Raw genomic sequence first — 19945 nt, forward strand, 5'->3', positions numbered from 1 at the left:
ATAATCAAAATACGTTTCTTTTTATACAGAGTATGTTTAATGTTTAATCAGGCGGTTTACCTCATAAAGCCTAGTCAAGCACAGAAACTCTCCAATTATTTTGAACTTAAGTGAACTTAGGTTATATTGGGTCCTAGATAGCCCTGTAGGGTTAGGGCCCCCCTCAGTGCATTGGCCCCGGAAAATTTTCCCTTTCAATTTATTTAAAAAATAAGGGGGGGGGGTTGGTTCAGTGCCTAGTTGGCACTTTGAAGAAAAGAATCTGCATTCTCAGTATTTATTTTCAAATATAAGTTAATTTGTATATTCAACATATGGTTAACTTCATTAAGATTATTAATGATTGAAATATAATATAATAGACTATAAACTTTTTTTTATGGTGAACTGTATATTCATAGATTTTTTAACAATAGATAGATAGAATATAGATAACTTAGTAGAACCAATAGGATCGCAGTGTAGGAACAATACGAATATATTATTGGATGGAAAGTGTACACATTTTGGTACAACAGAGACAATGCTTTCGCTAATATGTAGTTGTATTTATTATTATATCGTATTATGTGTATATAAAAGTTTCATCGCTCTTTTTATTATAATTATAATATTTTAACAAGAAGTAAGGTTTTTTTTCTGTAGCCTAAGATTTCGATAACTACTAAATCGATTAGGTTATCCATTTCATGGAAGCTACTTATAAGTAAAGGGTGGTTTTAGGCTATCTTATTTTTTTTTACAATTAAATCTTAGGATGATTTTGAGCTATTTTTCTAGCCCTAGATGCTAGGAGCGCAGCTGCTAGTCCTTATGATTCATATAAGACTAATCTAGTCGTTTTGATCTTATCATTTTAAGTTTAGATATAAAAAGCATAAAAAGTTTATAATATTTATGTTTAAACCTTTATAATTAAATAAAAATGAACTAACCTTCGATATTTTTTGAAGCATTGAAGATGTGATAAATATTGTTGTCCTTATCAACTGCTAACAGAGTATCCTCTGAAATAGATTGATATAAAAATAAAAAATAGAAGGATGTCTAACTTTCATGTGTGAGTCTGTCTGTCTTTCGCTTAATTTCTCACTAACCGCTTTTCTATAGGTATCTCGCTGCGGTGGTTTTAAGATCACCCTTAGAGGCTAGATGCGAAGTTTATAAAATTGTAATACGCTATTTTAAAGACGAGAGCAAATAATAGCCAATTTAATCTTCATGCTTTTTTAGGAAAGAAGGGACAAATTATGCTCGGCCTTTATGATACAACAGTACATGATTTTGCAGTATAGGTCTGAACCAATTTTGATTCAGCAGAAATGGACAATTAACCATCCGTCAGTCTGTCCGTAACGTTAATTAGGGAAATGGAATTTACTCAGCTGCTACTAAAGCTGCATCTTTGATTTTTTTTTGTAGCATTCCAATTATTCTATTTTTATTATCTAAATTTAAGCTTTTATGCGCTTTTCTAATTTTTAACTGTTCCAAATATCTTTGCTGTTTTGGTTCCGATTTTTAAAATTTTATAGAAGTTGTCATACAGTTGCTTAATTGTTTTTGGAATAAATAATAATTCTTAATCAACAAGTAAACATCCTTGTATCAAGTGTGAAGAAACTTTTTAATGCACCTTGATAAACATTTCATAAAAAATGTAGAAATGCAGAATAATTTATTGTGCATACTTTTCCGTAGAATATTATTGCATGAGTCTAAACAAAATTGGAAGGATATTTGTTGCAATACTTCTTAAATAAATTATATTGTTTTAGGACAGACTTAAATTTTTAGGACTTGATTATAGAAATGCTTCGCTTATAATATAGTACCTTGTTGTAATAGGAATCAGTATTTAAAAAATCAGATAAATGGATAATTCTAAAATACAAAAATTTTGTTGTTCAAAAAGTAAAGGATCAGCATGATTCCAATGGACGTACGGACTTTCTGATAATATAGTTGCTGAGCTTTCTAAGTCGTACCTTACTGTTATAGGAATCATCATACGAAGTTTGAAATCTGTAACTTGTTTAAAATAACAAAAAAGCCAACCGTTACGGACGGATGTATAGAAAAGCTTCCATTCTAAAAAGGGATGTTTAATGATAAGGTGTGCATTGTAGTCATTAATGATTTGGATAATATAATACATTTGCGGAAACGAAAACACACTAAATAATTTACTCAGGAATTGTCACAATAAATGCAATTCTTATTATTCTCACCCTTTCTTACATCCCAGGTATACAGGGATTAGTCAAATTAAATAAATTTTTCTTTCTATGATTATTTGTCTTTGCATTTCTTAAAGACATAAGAACGGATATTATGACAGGAAATTTTTTTCGTCAATATAGGTTGCTAAAATTGACTTCCTTTATTTGTCAGTGTTTCATCTTAAAGGAAGGGAGATAATGGAGTAAAGCGGGTGGATATATGGGTTTTGGCCAGGTACAAGTATTTTACTTAATCCATTAACATTGGTGGAATATTAACCATCCATTAACATGAGTGGAATACTCTTTAATTCTCTTTGTCTGTCTGTTTGGCGCTATGAGGAAAATTGAATTTTTCTCAGCTGCTATCCAAGACATAGACGTTAAGTTATTTAGTTGAAGATTTACTATAATAATATGCATATTTGTCCGTAGACCATGCTACAATAATAAAACATTAAAATATATTTGAAAGTTTTTAAAAATACATGACTCAATTATTTGAATATCAGATCCTCTCCCTGTTTTTTTCTCACTGCTAGAAACTTATAAAAAAAACAGTATCATGAACTTATGATTGTCAAGGCAATAAAAAAATATGTTGTCACATTGCAATGCATAAAAATGAGTTGAGGTATCAGTGTCAATAGTTTCATTAATCAACACACAAACAATGCGCAAACAAAGTAGTATTTGTTTTTCAATGCTTTGCTATTAACCTTTTCCGGGGATGGGGGCTTTGAATAATTACTATTCCGTGATCTTAAAATTCTTCCCCATCCTACCTTAGAAACTGTAAGATAGAGTCCGTTACATAAAAAAGTCAAAGTGGGTTATTTTATGTCAAACTAAATGGCTATTTGAACTAGCTGATTTTACATCAATAACAAAAAAAGACGATAATTCTTTGTCTATATATTGTAACAAGCGGTTACGCCTCTAGAGGCATTTGAGGGAAGGGGGTGGAAGAATCTACCCTACAATTTACATTCTTTGTAGGGATGGGGAGGGGTGATATTTCCAGGGACGAAAGACCTATACGAATCTTCACTGTAAAGGAAAATATATAGGCTCAGCGGTTAGCGAGATCCATTGCTACACAGAGAAAGACAGGTATTCTGTTACTGATTATTAGAGAATAATCAATAATTTTGTGTTATGAATGTCTATAAATTTACTAACCTGACACAGATAGCTGCTTAAAAACAATCTTTTTGTCCTTGTTCTGATTTAATTAACAATATACTTTAATTTCTTTAATGAATTAAATCTTACTTACAAATATGCAGCTAGAGGCCTTTAGGGGTACTGAAGAAAGAGTGAGGGTTAAGTCGACCTCATACTTTTGATTTTAGTTTTTAAATGAAAAGGTTATGCTTTTGGTGGAGTACTGGTGTTTTTTTATGCTGGGGAGCTTTCTCTTTGATGGTAGAGAAACCATTCACTAATATTATTATAAGCCTTCTTGCACATATACGAAGCTCCGGTGTAAAGGAGAACCAAATTGGTTCAGAGATATAAAGCTACAAACACACAGACACATATCCTATCACTTTTAAATAAGGATTTGTATTCTCCCTACTTATTTGATTTTGTTTCACCTTTAAGATTTTAAAATTTTCAGTTTATTGTAAAAAGAATAGTAAAGTATTATTCCTGTTCAATTCTGCACCAATGTGTTCCTGGTCCTCCATCCATGCCAGCTCTAAAACATGTCAATCATATTAGAATAAATTATACAATAATAAAAGGGTATTTAAATGATTTTGAAAAATGAAATAAAATTTGGTAATTCTTAATAACTTAAATATCAACAAGTATGACAACATCCATAAGTAGCGAGATGAAAATGAAAGTTTTAGAGTAGATTTTAAGATGCCATAAGAAAGAAAAGAAAGAAAATATACAAAACGCAAAGAGAATCAATAAACCTTTGAAAATCAGGTTTATGGCATTGTAGCATGACCGACAGACAGACAGCCATAACAGATGATAATATGTCATAGAAATCATTCAGCTATCTATCTTTGTAGCAGTCGAGAAAATCATATTTCCCCCATAGCGTTGCGGACTGATGGACAGACAAAGTGAATTATAGAGAATCTTAGTTACTAAAAATAAAAATAATTACTTAGTATGTAATAGTTATTTCTCGCATCGTATTATAAACAGCTTTCCGGATATAGAATGTACAATTATAAGATTAAATCATTTTTTTTTAGCCCCGAGGTGCCGAAGGCACGGGCTAAAAAAACTGGTTTCAATCTTATGATTGTACATTTTTATATTCGTAGAAATCTGGATATAATACGATGCTAGACATAGTTTTTTCGTATGGATGAGAACCGGTTCCTATCCACCGGATTCGAATGAATACGAGAAAATATTTTCAAGTGTATCATATTTTAGTATGTTTGAGCTATTTTAATTTCTACATAATATTTCTACTTATTCCTTTTATAAGTAAAACTTTATGCATTTTATCTAGGTATTAGGTATAGCCAACAAGCAAAAAAATTTTAAGTAATATTTGGGTGGCAGATAAAAAAGGTAATCCTTAATACGAAGCGTTGTCCCTTAAAATTCACAGAAAATTCAGCTGAAATTACCAAATATATTTTTTCGAATTAATTCAGTTGTTAGTTACAGCTGATTTTATCAAATGTTAGTTAAAGTATTTTTACCTGTAGTAAATGTCTCTGTTAGATGCCAAGGCCCAGACAGTGTTTGTTCCAACACACAGGTCAATAAACTTTCCCTCAATCTATAGAATATAAAAATTTACAAATCCTATAAAATTTCCAAATCTAGCCTAGGTGTTTACTTATTAGCCTTGCATGGAATATCTTAATTAAACTAATCTAACTAACCTTCAGACATTTGTAGGATTAGGTCTTATGTCATTTAGGTCTTTTGTAGGATTAGGTCTTTTGCAATTAGGCCTTTTGTCGGATGAGGTCTCTTGTTAGATTAGATTTTTTTTTTAATTGAAAAAATCATGGACGTCTTAGGATGGTGTGTAATGGGGTGATTACCCTCCTTAAACTTTTAAAACCCTTTTTTACCCAATAAAAATAAAAAACATTTTTTTACCTTAAGCCATTCTTTTCCGTCACAATCTTCTGGATCTCCAAAAGTACCCTCCCTAAAGTAGACCTCATTCTTGGCATCAATACCCCACACTCCAAGGGGTCCAATACTCACCTAAATATCATCAAATGTTTATCTGTGTGTTTGCACAATAAGATCTCGCTAACTGAGGATATGGTTGTTTATTACAATGAAGCTTCTCATAGGCCAAGGAAAGGTTTTTTTGGTATGGGTACCCCTTGAGTACTACAGGGGTAGCAACTAGATTAAAGTAGCATTTTTTTGGTTTCACTTAGGTCCTGGAATGGTATTAGTTTTTTTTTGGTTTAATTATTGATTCCCTCCATTTTTAAGGATTTTTGCATTATAAAAAAACGTTATGCTAAGTAACAAATGAAACTCTAAAAAGAACAGAGAGGAATTTGAACCAAAATGACAGCAATGTCTCAATTTTTCAAATATTTGGTTTGATATATTACATATTAATTTTTTACAGTACTATTTAATCCCAAGCCTTTCCCTCATTTTATGCAGAAATAAGAATTTGAGAATTTTTTTACATTTTAAAAGGAATTATATTCTAAAAGTCCATTATACTAATACTAAAATAATCTTACATGTTTAAGGGAACCAGCGACAGCCTTCCAAGTTGAACCCATAGGGGAGTCCAGTTTGGACCCTTTTCTATACCATACTCTGAATATATAATACAAAATAATCTTGAAATGTGACAATCTTATGTAAAAGAATCTTATAAACATTATTAATACACCATTAAAAAGTAGTTAGATGTCTCTATGTACGCTTTAAGTCTCCAAAACGGCTGGACCAATTATTCCTTAATTTTTGGAGAAACTTAGCATTGGCCCAAGAAAGGTTTTAGGCTTCATATCAGGGCGGTTCATAACCATTATGACACTGAGAAAATTTGATAAAATAATGAATAGCTAAAAAATAAAAAGTGCGTTTAGATTTTTTAAACCATGAAACCCTATTAATAACAAGGCTTCAAAAGTTAATAGTTATTTTTCGCATCGTATTATAGACATCTTTCCGAGGATATTAAAATAAAAAATTATAAGATCAAGACCAGTGCCCGAAGGACCGGGCTAACAAAACTGGTATTAGTTTTAAGATTTCTATTTTAATATTCGTTGAAAATTGTCTTTAATAGATGTCATTCGTGATTTTCAGTATACCTGAGAAGCGGTTATAATCCAGTGGATATATATCGGTTTCGAAGCCATACTGGAAAAGACTTACTTGTCTCCTTTGTTGACAGCCCACACATGACCCTTGGAACTGACAGATATACATTTCATGTCTCCATCTATAGTTGCCCAGCTTTTGCCTGCAGGGTTACTCACGGATACCTAAAAGGATAGAATAAAAGATAATCATGTTGCATAAAAAAAAACAATTTGATTGAATACTAAAAACATAGATAAATAGAAAAGATACAGGGAAAAATAATATGTTTTGACAAAAAAATAATAATCTAAAAAAATTGAAAATAAACAAATGAATATAAATATAGTTAAAGACACAAATAGAAAGATAGATAGAAAATACCTGATTTAGTTCTAGTTGTTACATTACACTATACCTAACTATCACACACAATAACATCCAACTTCAAGATAGATAGACAGATAGATACCAGATAGATTGATAATGTAAAAATACCTCAGTTCTAACAGTTATATGTATCACATGTCTGAACAGAATAACATCCAACAATTGATATGAAGATAGATATATAGAAATTTGCTATATAGATAAATAGATAGATAATGTATAATCTATACCTCAGTTCTAACAGTAACATGTCCCTCCATGTCTAAGCAACAAACACATATACCTCCAAAATTGCGAACAAGATAGATAGATAGATAGAAATTTGCTATATAAGATAAATAAATAGATTATGTATAAATACCTCAGTTCTGATAGTTAAATGTCTCACAGGTATAAACAGAATTACCTCCAACAATTGATATCAAGATAGATAGATAGAAACTTGCTCTACAGATACAAAGATAGATAAGTTATGCAGTACCTCAGTTCTGACGGTGATATGTCCCTCCATGTCTATGCACCAAACACAGTTGCCTCCAACACTTGCAGACTTGATGGGAGCACTCTAAAACAAAAATGGTGTAATGAACAGTTTCATCTGTCTCTCATCATCTAAGTTTTTTATTTACATAAGTGTTTATATGATTTTAGGTAAAAAATGTATAAGTATAGATGTATAACACAGCAACTACAAGGCTCAAGTGATAGGCCTTTTTTTCTGCTAGCAAATTGGTTTCTGCTCTTTTGAAACAACTTAACTGTGTTTATATTTTCGATGCTATTGGCTTATATTTAACGACCCAATTCAAAGTCGGTGCAGGGTCCCCAGTGGGTAAAGACACATATAATTCGTGCCCCCTCTATTAATTTACTTTACAAAAACCAAACTTTCTATCTTTAATCCTAATAAATCCCAAATTCTTTATTTTTGGAAAGAATTACTGACTAACGGACGGAACGGCACATGCTTTAATCTAAAGGGTAGCTTCACTTCTGCCAAAAAAGAGTATCTAGTTTACCTGACATTTGGTCCAGTTTTCACCAATAGTTGTTCCAGTCTTTCCTACACAACCACCTCTTACCCAGATAGAATTATCCTACATCAAATATAGATGGGTAAATGCCAGTTTGACAACCGGCAGAAACTCTCTGTCAAAACTGTAAATTTAATGTCTTTTGACACTTGGCAAAAACTTTTGTTTTCTTTTGTTAATCAAATAAAATCTTACTTATGGGTTGAAAATTCCAGTGTTTTAACTTTCAATACAATAATTCTAATGTACAGAGGGAGTAATTATATCATATCATCATTTGGTATTTATGTACATCAATTTATTGTCCAAAATTCTATCCATTAAGATCCCTGAAAAATCTTCATTGTAAATTGTGTTTAAATGGGGGACGAAGGGGATGGGGGGGGGGGGGATAGACTTAAAGAATTATTTACCCGCTATAGTTCTTTCTAGAAGTAGTATAAGGCCATTGGAACTATTAATTTTGAATTTAAAACATTAGACTTTGGCAGAAAAGTTTTTTTTTTATTAACAATTGTCCTACCTTTGAATCACTGGAATAATTACCTTTGCTATCGCCCACAGGCCAACTTCACCAATAGCCACAAACCTCATTGTCCTTCCCTCAATTAGGGTATAAGGCTCATCAGTTCCTATAATAAGTGTATAGGGGGCATTAGTTCCTATTATTAGAGTATAAGGGGCATCAGTTCCTATAATAAGTGTATAGGGGACATTAGTTCCTATTATTAGAGTATAAGGGGCATCAGTTCCTATAATAAGTGTATAGTGGACATTAGTTCCTATTATTAGGGTATAAGGGGCACCAGTTCCTATAATAAGGGTATAGGGGGCATTAGTTCCTATAATAAGGGTATGGGAGCATTAGTTCCTATTATCATGGTATAGGGGGCATTAGTTCCTATTGTCAGGATATAGGGGGCATTAGTTCCTATAATAAGGGTATAGGGGGCATTAGTTCCTATAATAAGGGTATAGGGGGCATTAGTTCCTATAATAAGGGTATAGGGGGCATTAGTTCCTATAACAAGGGTATAGGGGGCATTAGTTCCTATAATAAGGGTATAGGGGGCATTAGTTCCTATAATAAGGGTAAAGGGGGCATTAGTTCCTATAACAAGGGTATAGGGAGCATTAGTTCCTATAATAAGGGTATAGGGGGCATCAGTTCCTATGATAAGGGTATAGGGGGCATAAGTTCCTATTATTGGGGTATAGGGGGCATCAGTTCCTATAATATGGATATAGGGGGCATTAGTTCCTATTATTAGAATGTAGGGGGCATAAGTTCCTATAATAAAGGTATAGGGGGCATCAGTAGACCTGTGTAAAGCTTACTTAAAATAAAGAACCAAATCGGTTGAACAGTTATCGAGATCATATGCTTTAGACAAAAAAAACTTACTTCTTTACATAATAGGATTGAATTACTGTACCACCCACTAGAAAATAAAAGAAAAAGGGGGTGGTTGTAACCCTCCAGGGTTCTGATACAAGATTGAAAAGATGGGAGAGGTAAGGTTCAGCAATAAACAATCAAATAACTTTACCTTTATATTTAGAAGAGTTATAGCAAATAAGAATTGGTTTGCTCATATCTTCAGGCAATAATTTCACGGACTAAAACATAATTTTTTTTGTGGTTTCATCAAAATTGGCATAAATATATTTAACATTCTATTACCCTTAAATAAGAATGACAGGATGTCTCTCTATCTGTGTATGTGTGTGTTTGTGTCTATATGTTGAACCGAAGGATGGCGCCTAACTAATATGGTTCTCCTTTACAACCCTCCATCACCCCTACAATATTAGACAGCTCCCTGCCCCATTTTTCTTTTTTTTTCATTTTAAAACTAAAATTGATAATGTTCAGAGGGTGACTCCCCCATCTCCCAAAATCAAGGTGAACATATTGATTCTTTGAGCTGTCTGACTTTTGATGTTGACTTAGTTTTTAAATCAATGGCGCTATTTATTAAATACCATTGTACTATTATCAACATTTGCTAGATTTGTAATAAATCTTACCTGGAATTCAGAATTGGCGAACAGGCTGACATCCGGGTACTTTCCTTCTTCAATGAAAACAGGCCTACCCCCATAGCTGGGCTCGGTGTACACACACCAGGGGTTACCTACACAAATTCAAGATAATTTGATGATCCAATATTTGAATAAGGGAGGGGTGTGACAATGAACTATATTAAAATAACTGACCTATAATTAAAAAGAAACACATTCCTTCCCTAGCTTAAAAACTTTGAATATATAGGTTGATTTCTAATAGGTTGGTACAAAGTAACAGTGTCCAAACTTGTCCTCCAATAATTGAAAGGAACATTATTTTCATCACAATTTGATTGTAAATTAAATATGTCTTAGCCCTTATAAAAATCAAACGTTACCTTTAATGATAACAGATTTAACATCAAACTTGCAAGGTTTCTTTAACTGAGACAAAGAATCCTAAACAAAAAAATAAATAATAATTATAGAGCAGCTCCGCTACAGTCCAAGTTTTTTTCTATCGAGAAGGCTATAAACATTGTTTGCGTTTAATCCGTATACAGTAAAGTTTCTTTTAGGCCCTAGAGAAATCACTTTCAGAAAAAATATCTCCACCCCATAAAATTTCAAATATTGAGGTCAAAATGATCTTTTGAAACAAATACCATTTGCTTTACTTTTAATCCTAAATTAATCATTAAATTGCAGAAATTGACATTTACAGTACACAATCTATAAATATTCATATTTTACTAATTTTCCTCAAATTTCAAGTGAATAAACTTGTTTCAAATTTTATTTTGACAGAAATTAAATTCCTTTCAAAGCAAATTAGGTGTCAAAAAATTAAATATATTTCTACATTCAGAAAATAAGATTTGAAATTAGCATAGCACAACCTATGTAATTAACTTAACAGCTGGCTATTTTTCTACCATTAATCACGTTGATGTTTATTTTTTTTAAAAAGTTTTCATTTTGATGTTTGGTTATTATAACCATCTACAAATCTAATTATAAAATAAAATTCACCTCATAAAATATAAAAAAATTATAATATAAATATTTGGCGGATTTGCTGTTTTTAAATGTTGCGGATTTTTTTCATGAAACACTTATTATTGAATGCGGAAATGACCTTAGCTTATCGGTCAGTTGCGCTAATTGCAACATGATAATATTAGATATTTAACCATAGATAGATACATACTAACTAGCTCTTTAGAAGGCATTTATAAGAATCAATGTTATAAATGTTTTAAGAAACAACTAAGTATCAAAATGAAACAGTAAACAGTAAACCTGAGAGTTTTGAAACCAACGAAAAAATGATTCTGATAAATTTATGACATCCTCAAACCCTACCCAAAACTTTAATTTTCCCTCCTCTAATAAGACTGTTCTCTCCCCCCCCCCCCTCTGATGATATTTCTTAACCCCTCTCAATCCCAGCAACAAGCTTTAAGCTTGTACGTCTTAGATTATTAAGCATAGAATAAATTATTATACTAACCTCCGAGGTGAAAGATTCTCCGGTCCAGTTCTCCTCAGAGAAGAAGGTGATGGAGGAAATGTTCATGTTGTTGCTCTACACAGGACACACACATATAATGCATCATTAATTTGGCGCAGTTTTTTTGTTCGCGTTTTTTTATGTACAGTCATGTAAAATGGTTATGTAACATATCAGTTAGGGGATGTATATTTTAATTTTGGTTTCATTAATTTATATTAGTTGCAGTTTACAGTTAGGGAGTTGAATCCATTTTTATAGAAGCAGAAATATAGTCTATGATTATGGTTTGGACCCTCTAAAACTGTAATCTACCTTTTCACTTTCCCCTCTCTTGGTGAAGATATCTTCAACGCCGATACGATTTTTGAAATGTAAGATTCTACTTTCCCCTCTCTTGGTGAAGATATCTTCAACGCCGATACGATTTTTGAAATGTAAGATTCCACTTTCCCCTCTCTTGGTGAAGATATCTTCAACGCCGTTACGATTTTTGAAATTTAAGATTCCACTTTTGCCTCTCTTGGTGAAGATATCTTTAACAAGAGAGACAAAAGTGGAATCTTATATTTCAAAAACCGTATCGGCGTTGAAGATATCTTCACCAAGAGAGGGGAAAGTGGAAGGGTAGATTACAGTTTTAGAGGGTCCAAACCATAATCATAGATTATATTTCTGCTTCTATAAAAATGGATTCAACTCCCTAACTGGTTTATGTACATACATGCACAAATATTAAAACATGCGTCTTTTATTTATATTTTATTTCGTATTTTTATATGTTTATTTTCTATAAGTTTACGCATTAAAATGAATTGAAAATAAGGGAGCAGTTATTTATTTGTTTCTCTATGTCTAATCCTTCGGGGCCTATTCATGCGATCCCTAATATAACCTAACCTAACCTGATCTACAATAGTAAACAAAAAAACGACACTTTACCCCTTCCTTACTTTTAATTTATTTTAAAATAAGGGGGTGGGGAAGAAACCGCCTTTATGTTTATGTTTTATAAATAATACCTCAAATATGAATTTTATTTCTGTTTTCAAATCTGTCATACCAGATTACCTAATAACTATAAAATCAACAAGTTATTTTCTTATGTACAAGGTTTGGTTAATTTTTTTTTACAGTGTACAATTTATTTACAATCATTATTATTGGGTGTTAGGCAATTATAAGTTTTTTTGTAGTTTAGACTTTTAAATAGCAATTGATAAAGGTTTTTCTAAGACATAAACATTTTTTGTTATATGAAAATCAATTATTTTTTTAAAAATTCGACATATCTATTTCAAGAGTCTTTGTAAGCAATGGACGATATTTTAATGAACACCCTTGATTGCTTTAAACAAAATTACCCCTTCTAAAATTACGGATGGAAAAGTTTGGACGCTCAAGTTTTGTACAACCCAAACAAGCTTTAATGAAAGTACACTTTTTAAGTCAACAAATGAGAAATAGTGTTTTAAAAAAATATGTAGACCTGTAAAATTTACTGTCTATTGTCCCCTCCCTTCCTAAGTTACATGAAAAGTTCTTATTTAAAATTGGTACATTGTTGGTTTTTATTTCTTCATGTGTTTTGCCTTTACAAATGTTGTCATTCTTGTTAGTTATGAATTGTAAATATTTTCATATGTCAATAACAATGTTATAAATTTCTATACAAAAATAGTTTAATATTAAAAATAATATTTTTTTCTGAAAAGGATTATTTACAGAATTAATCATTTTCTGAATTATGTATAAATATCTTTAAAATTTCATTTTTGTACAAGTGCTTTTATGAAAATATTCTACAAAAAATTTTAAAGCCATTTTCTTTATAAAATAACTTGTAGAACATTTTCATAATATGGGATTTATTGACATATCTTACTTTCTTTCTCCAGCCACAAGTAGTTGTGCTTAACTGTTTCAGATGAAGACAATCATATCATTTTTATAAAGTTGGACAGGGATACACAAACTTATGGGTTAATTGTAGAGTTAATAAAAAATTAAATTCAAAGCAAAAAGGAATTTAAAAAAATACAACTAAGATTTTTAATGATTTTTTGGGCTTTGCAGAATATATTTTACCCTTAATTTTGATTAATTTCATACTCGGCTGCAAAACTGTCTTGAGGTCATCAAAAAAAAGACTTGAAATGACACAAAAAATACTATAAACTTATAAAATAGTAAGATATGGTAGGAACGTGTAGAAAGGTATATCATATGATATTTTTGTACTTTTATTAAAATTTCACATTTAGATACAGACATGATTTTATGCTCTAACACCTTGACCAGCTTTAAAAAGATTTTATGGGAAAATAGAGGAATAATAATTTATTATTTAAAGGAAAGAATTATTTAATGTTATAGACATTTCTTTATTGCAATACTGAATACTAATTGCTTCCCCCATTGCCTTTATGGGTGGGAGAAAATAGCCTGAAACTAAACTAAAAATATTTATAAAGCTTCTCTGATTAACCCATTTTGATCAGCAATTTCTAGTAATTTTAGCTACAAACAAAAAATACTTATAAACAATATTTTAGGTTTTAAATTCAAAACTAATTATTGTTTTTTTATTATAAATTTAATTATACTGTTTAATAAAAGCTCATTTATCTACAAGATATTTACTTCAAGATTTTAATAAGATATATACTTTGAGCTTTGGTTCAACTTTTTTTTATATCTATAATTTCTACGAATAGATTTCAAGTATTTTTATCAGGGATCGGAAGCCTCACGTAAGCCGCGCATAAGCCTCAGTTTTAAACCTGTATGTGAGCAGAAAAAAAAATTTAAGAAAGATGGATTGTCTGCTAAAGAGCCGTTTTATACATCCAGCTGAATTTTATAGTGATAAAATCACGATTTCACTGAGGCTTACACGCGGCTTACGTGAGGCTTCCGATCCCTGATTTTTATCCCAGTTTTTGAAGATTTTTTTGTGGTTAATTTTGATGTGTCTATTCCTTTTTAGGAGCGGGAAGTCTGCTACTCATTTTTATCTGTTTTTATCTAATTCTAATAAAGGGACCCTCTACGACTTCGCATTATATACATTGCACAAATAAATTGAATATTACAAAATAAATCATCCATAAGTAGCGAAGCACAAAAACTTGGTAAACAAACAGACAATGTTCAGATGTCAAAAAAAGACAATTTGACATGCAAAATTATCAAAACTATCACAAAACTTATAGATTAAAATAATTTGTATGTTTTTAAATCATTAACGACAGACATACGAAAAAAAACTATGTATAACTATATGCATACAGGACAAGGGAATCTTTGTTAAAAATTTTAGCTGTTTATTTTAAATAGAAGCCGAGAATATGCAATTTCCTTACTATAATTACGGACTAACTTTCTGCCGGACAGACAGACATTATAGTAGAGTAGCTTCAATACTAAAAAGGCTTACAAGTCATTTAAAATATTTGACTAATTCAAAAAATTCACTTTATCTACAATTTTAAATTAAAAAAAAATTCATGCTAGTTAGTCAACATCGGCGAATGATTTTCAGCTGTTGACAAAAGTACGGTTTGACTTTTACAGCGGTTAAATATTTTAATACAATCTTGGCTACAAGAAATAAAGTTTGCCGAAAAATAGGTTTAAGAATCAGCCGAAAAATTACCTTAAAAACATTGCGTTTTTTTTTATGTTCAATGTCTTATTAGCAAAAAAGATATTTGTGCTAATTAAAAAAGCCGCTATTCAGACCTCTACTAATAATGTTTAAAAGTCGTAGAGTTTCCCTTTTATATATAAAACTATATAAATTTTCACTTTTTTTCCACTAAAATTGTTTCCAAGTCTGAAATTTTAATATAGGTTAAAAGGTGTGAAAATTATCAGCTATAAAAGTACAGTTAGAAAACTTATGAAAGATTGCTTCTTATAAAAAAAGAATTTTGTATCTTGAGGCTAACATAAATAAATATTATTTTATTAATTTTATTTAATTTTTCGTAGAAAATTGTCTATAATACGATGCGATACATGACTTTTCAGTATAGCTGAGCAGTAGTTCTTATCCAGTAGATATAATCGGTTTCGAAGCCATACCCGACAATTATTTAGTGATGGATTAAAAGCAGTGTTTCCGGGAGCCGTGGAGCCGCCATATTTTGCTGAAGCCGGAGCTTGAGCCGTCATTTTCGTTAAAACGGCTCTGGCTCCGGTCTAGATAAATAAAGAGATTTTTTATAAATTATAATTTGGTAACTCTGTTTTGTCATGTGCAAATGTCCTTCTTAAGTTTTTCAAGTCCATTTTTAGCAAAAATTTAACTTTTAATACCTACAAAAAACAAAAATAAAAAATATTTTTTTTTATGGGGAAAAAATATGTCGAGTTTTTCTTGATTTTAGCCGAAGCTGAAGCCGGAGCCGGAGCCGCACCAAAATCAAACGGCTCCGAAACGCTGATTGAAAGAATGAATCATTAAAGATTAGATTCTGTGTTATCTTGTACTAAAATTGAATTCAATACCTACAGGATACTTAAAAGGCAGAATCTACATATTTTATGACGTATTATAGGGATGCTATGCTTCTAATGCTTCAATATAAAATATTAGTTTAGACAAAGAAAAAAAATCATACTAGAGGCTACTCTCCTAGCATCTAGGATTTATGTATTTGAAAGACACTAAGGTAAGTAGGAAAAGAGCCTATAACCAAACTTACATATAGAAATCAAATAGCCTGGACCATCCAGGGACCTATAAGAAGCTTCTATAAAATGGAGAACTCAATCGGCTCACTAGTTATCAAAATCTCAAGCTACAAATATAAAAACATAACTATTTTATATAATACTAGCTGTTTCGCCACTAGCCTCTAGGGGCTTTTTAAAAGCGAAGCTTTTCTATAATTAGGGTCGGACCGTCCGTACGTCCGTCCGTCCGTACGTCCGTCCGTCCGTACGTCCGTCCGTCCGTAACGGATAGCTTTTTTCGTTAATTTAGGCATGTTAGAATTGTCCTATCGATTTCAAATTTTGCATGGTGATTCCTTTAGTAGTTAGGTACAATTTAGAAAGCGTAGCAACTCTATAATCATTACCGAAATGTCCGTACGTCCATTTTAAACATGTTGATTTTTTTACTTTTTTAACATCAAATTTTTATTTGATCTAATCATCAGATTGGTCTGATTTTTGGTATATTGATTCCTGGGACAACAAAGTATAATGTTATAAGCGAAGCAACTTTATAATCAAATCCTAAAAATGTAAGTATGTCCATAAACATTATCCTGTATAAAGGAGTTTTTCAACAAATTTTTACTTAAAATTTTGCATCGACTCTTACACATTCATATTCTGATTATTCAGTTCTGACACTATGTAAGTGTTAATGTCCGTTTGTCCTACCGTTTCAGTGCTTCGCTTTTATGGATGTTGTCATCCTTGTTCCCTAAAGGTTCAGGAGAAAATTTGAATTTTTTTTATACTTTTTAAAATATTTTCTGTATTTTATAACTATTTATAACTTTTTATATTTTTTATATTGATTTATATTTTTTAAAACCTTCTTTTTTCTCTTTTTTAATGCACTTAAATATTTCTTTGCCATTAGCCTTTTTGGGGCTTCGCCCCTACAGGAGAAGGAAGGTTTCACAATCTTTGTGAATTTAATAAAACAAAGTTTAAGAGAAGAAAAGAAATTTATTTTAAAAAGAAGAAAAAAATTTTAAATATAAAAAAATATAGAAAATATAAAAAAATATATAAAAATATCTAAAAACATATAAATTTTTTTTCTTTTTTTTTAGGGGGGGGGTAATTTGAATTTTTAGGGGTTTAGGGATGTCCAACCCCCAAGACAATAGCTTAAAACCACCAAAGGACCATTAGGTATATTTCCTGAAGAATAGAATCCAATTGGTTCAGTGGTTACCAAGATCTTAAGTGACAGACGGACGGACAGACATGAAGCTACTTTTTATTATAGATGATAGATTGATTAGTACAATTTGTTTGAGTATTCTAATTGTATTGACGGGTAACTCCCAACTACATGACAGTGTCACTGATGTATTCAATTATTTCACGCATACTGCAAACTAAATACTATCTCATACAACTCATATTCACTTAGGGAAATATACTTCAAGTATTCTATGGGTGTTCATGTAAAACAGCAGAATAACATGCATCATAAGAAGCAAATCTTCTTTATAGTCTAGGTGATGTGTCCTTTTTCTAGGAAAATTTTCCCAAAAATAGAAAAAATCTTACAACCAAAAATAAGATATACTGTAAAGGATTTGAATATCATACTAGCTTTTAGTGAGATTTTTCGTTACATATTGTACAGAAAAACAAAACATTTAATTAAATATAAGTTATCATAAATGATTTTGTAATTATAACTTTTTATGACTTGTGTCCTTTTTATTTTGTTATTACAAAGAAACACCGAAAACTATTTTATTCATGTAAATATTTTCTAGGTAAATACCTACTATACAAAAAGGGAAGGTAAATTTAAGTGATTAGGTGCTTGAATTTTATAGTAATGTGCAGGGATTTTTGGGGATTGGACAATGAAAGATTAATAAACTGTTCCCTAATTCCTATTTGCTAAATTTTAGTTTCTTGAACTATGTAAAAAATGGGTTAAAATTAAAATAACCGCGCCATTATTCTTCCCCTCTCTGATAACAAAATTTCCTATACTCTTTCATAAGTTTGCTCTTAAGCTTTTTCTAAAATATTCCTTTTTTATTAAATGGTGTTGAATAGATTTAAAATTTTTAAGACCTACATATTTAAAAAGAGCAAAGTACTAAAGAAGTTATATAATATACACTAATAGGTTACTAAACATACTTAATCTTATCACTTTATAAAAAAACTGTAGATATGCCCTTAGCCTTTATGGGCTCTGTATTCAAAGGGGTCAGTAAATAGCCTAACTAAACTAAAATAAGATAGCCTAGAACCATCTCGTTACCTAAATGGAGCTTTTCTTAAAAGAAAAAAAAATAGTTTAGTAGATATTGGAATGCTAAGCTTCAGACAAAGAAACTAATCTTTATTATAAGAGTTACAATATGTCTGTCTGTATAGTCCAGAATTAATTGATTGATTGATTAGCCATAGTTTCTTGGGGTTTGGGCCTAAGTAGTCATGGAGTAGGCTGAGACACTTTTGTCTAGCCACTAGGGCTATCAAGCTCCACGTTCAAGCACATTATGACTTGACCCGCTGTCTCATGAGAGCTACTCATTATTACCTCATCCTCGCCGAGTATGGCAGGTGTCCCAAATTAAGTCACCGTAATGTATGACGCTAACCGCAGTGGAGCTTGGGATAAGGGTAGTACTGATATTATGTACTTGACTATTGAGTATCCAAACTTACTCAATGATTCCCTTCTAACACAACCAGGGGAAGTTGCGTGATCATTATTGAGAATGAGAATTTCAAGTCAACACATGGAGAATTGAACTTGAAACCTCACCACCGTAGCTCAGTGTGTTACCACTGAGCCACGGCGCCCATGGTCCAGAATAAGATCTTGTGGTGTATCCCGTAATTTTAAGTTAACCAAAAGGACGTCCAAGTATTTTTCTATAGGGGGTAACTAATCTATATTTTGAAATGTGTATATGGGGTAAAATGAGTGGTTTAAAAGTATGAAGTGGAAAACACTCCTATAAAATGAATCTCCCTCCATTAAGTAAAGGTTTTAGGAAAAAATTGACTGATTTCATTTTGTTTATTTTGTTGAATCCTATTAATTCATTTTTTTTTGTCTTGTTTTAATCAAATATTGTATTGTTTATTACAGTAGCTTCGCTATGAAAAAAAAACTTGGGTCAAAAACATACTTACGAAGTAGGCACATTTAAGGGAAAGCATTGAGGGTCAGGGGCAATTCCATCAAATTAAAGTTGATATGTCAATCAAACGCTGTTCGTACATTTCTACATAAATAATTTTAGGAAATTGTCCTTCTATTAAATAAAGTAGTAAGGTTTTTTTTAATGTCTGAAGCTAAAGATCTAAATACTGAATACTGATATGGTTCTCTGTTCTAGGTAACTTCACATAGCTCCTTTATTTCAGATTTAGGTCGTGGGACGGTTTAAAGCTATTTTTCTAGTTCCTCTTAGAATAGGAGCCACGAGAGGCAAGGGGCGTACGTAGTAGCTAGTATTTTTATTTTAGCTTTATACCAATTAGGCAATATATGCTTATTTTGGCATCTAATGTCAATTCTGGCTGTGTATAGTAATTTTGGCTTTTATTTTATAATTTTAACTTTATTTTGTGAATACCCAATCAACTTACGTCTACACTAATTCTATAGATAGGTTACTTAATATTTTAGAACCTGATATATACATTTTATGAATTTTAAAAAGGACTGTACAGACATAAAATGCAACGTAAATCTAATATGTCTTCTTTAAAAAAATTAATACGATGTCTATCCTTTTAAAGCATAAGAGCTCAGTAAC

At 31.1% G+C, this 19945-nt stretch overlaps 2 protein-coding genes across 2 annotated transcripts in view; both read right to left on the reverse strand.

The window, feature by feature from the left end:
- The window catches only part of LOC145331903 (uncharacterized), a 43650-nt gene extending 36969 nt beyond the window's left edge, over nucleotides 1-6681 (reverse strand). Inside the window, exons 1-7 of the mRNA XM_080176776.1 lie at nucleotides 6576-6681; nucleotides 5930-6008; nucleotides 5316-5426; nucleotides 4907-4986; nucleotides 3879-3927; nucleotides 3405-3447; nucleotides 936-1007 (exon numbers count right to left, since the gene is read on the reverse strand). Of these exons, the coding sequence (XP_080032902.1) occupies nucleotides 936-1007; nucleotides 3405-3447; nucleotides 3879-3927; nucleotides 4907-4986; nucleotides 5316-5426; nucleotides 5930-6008; nucleotides 6576-6634 (493 nt within the window). The 5' untranslated portion in view covers nucleotides 6635-6681. The remainder of the gene's footprint in view (nucleotides 1-935; nucleotides 1008-3404; nucleotides 3448-3878; nucleotides 3928-4906; nucleotides 4987-5315; nucleotides 5427-5929; nucleotides 6009-6575) is intronic.
- On the reverse strand, nucleotides 6676-11599 carry LOC145331143 (uncharacterized). The gene is made up of 9 exons (XM_080175769.1): nucleotides 11448-11599; nucleotides 10333-10393; nucleotides 9956-10062; nucleotides 9475-9544; nucleotides 8471-8556; nucleotides 7910-7987; nucleotides 7372-7455; nucleotides 7121-7152; nucleotides 6676-6685 (listed from the first exon to the last, which is right to left on the reverse strand). Exons 1-9 carry the CDS (start codon nucleotides 11511-11513, stop codon nucleotides 6676-6678), a joined length of 594 nt encoding a protein of 197 aa, XP_080031895.1. The 5' UTR covers nucleotides 11514-11599.
- Between the last annotated feature and the right edge of the window lie 8346 nt (nucleotides 11600-19945).

This window comes from Acartia tonsa, chromosome 11 (genome assembly GCF_053477335.1).
Source record: "Acartia tonsa isolate MP-2025a chromosome 11, ASM5347733v1, whole genome shotgun sequence".
Lineage (NCBI taxonomy): Eukaryota > Metazoa > Arthropoda > Copepoda > Calanoida > Acartiidae > Acartia > Acartia tonsa.

What these genes read in the sequence shown, in the direction of transcription:
- LOC145331143 (XM_080175769.1), bottom strand. Translation starts at nt 11,513, where the DNA reads ATGAACATTTCCTCCATCACCTTCTTCTCTGAGGAGAACTGGACCGGA. An exon ending in GAGAATCTTTCACCTCGGAG is followed by an intron (nt 10,394 to 11,447) that starts GTTAGTATAATA and finishes TTTTTTGTTTAG; the next exon opens with GATTCTTTGTCTCAGTTAAA. An exon ending in ATATCACCGTCAGAACTGAG is followed by an intron (nt 7,153 to 7,371) that starts GTACTGCATAAC and finishes TTTGTTGCTTAG; the next exon opens with ACATGGAGGGACATGTTACT.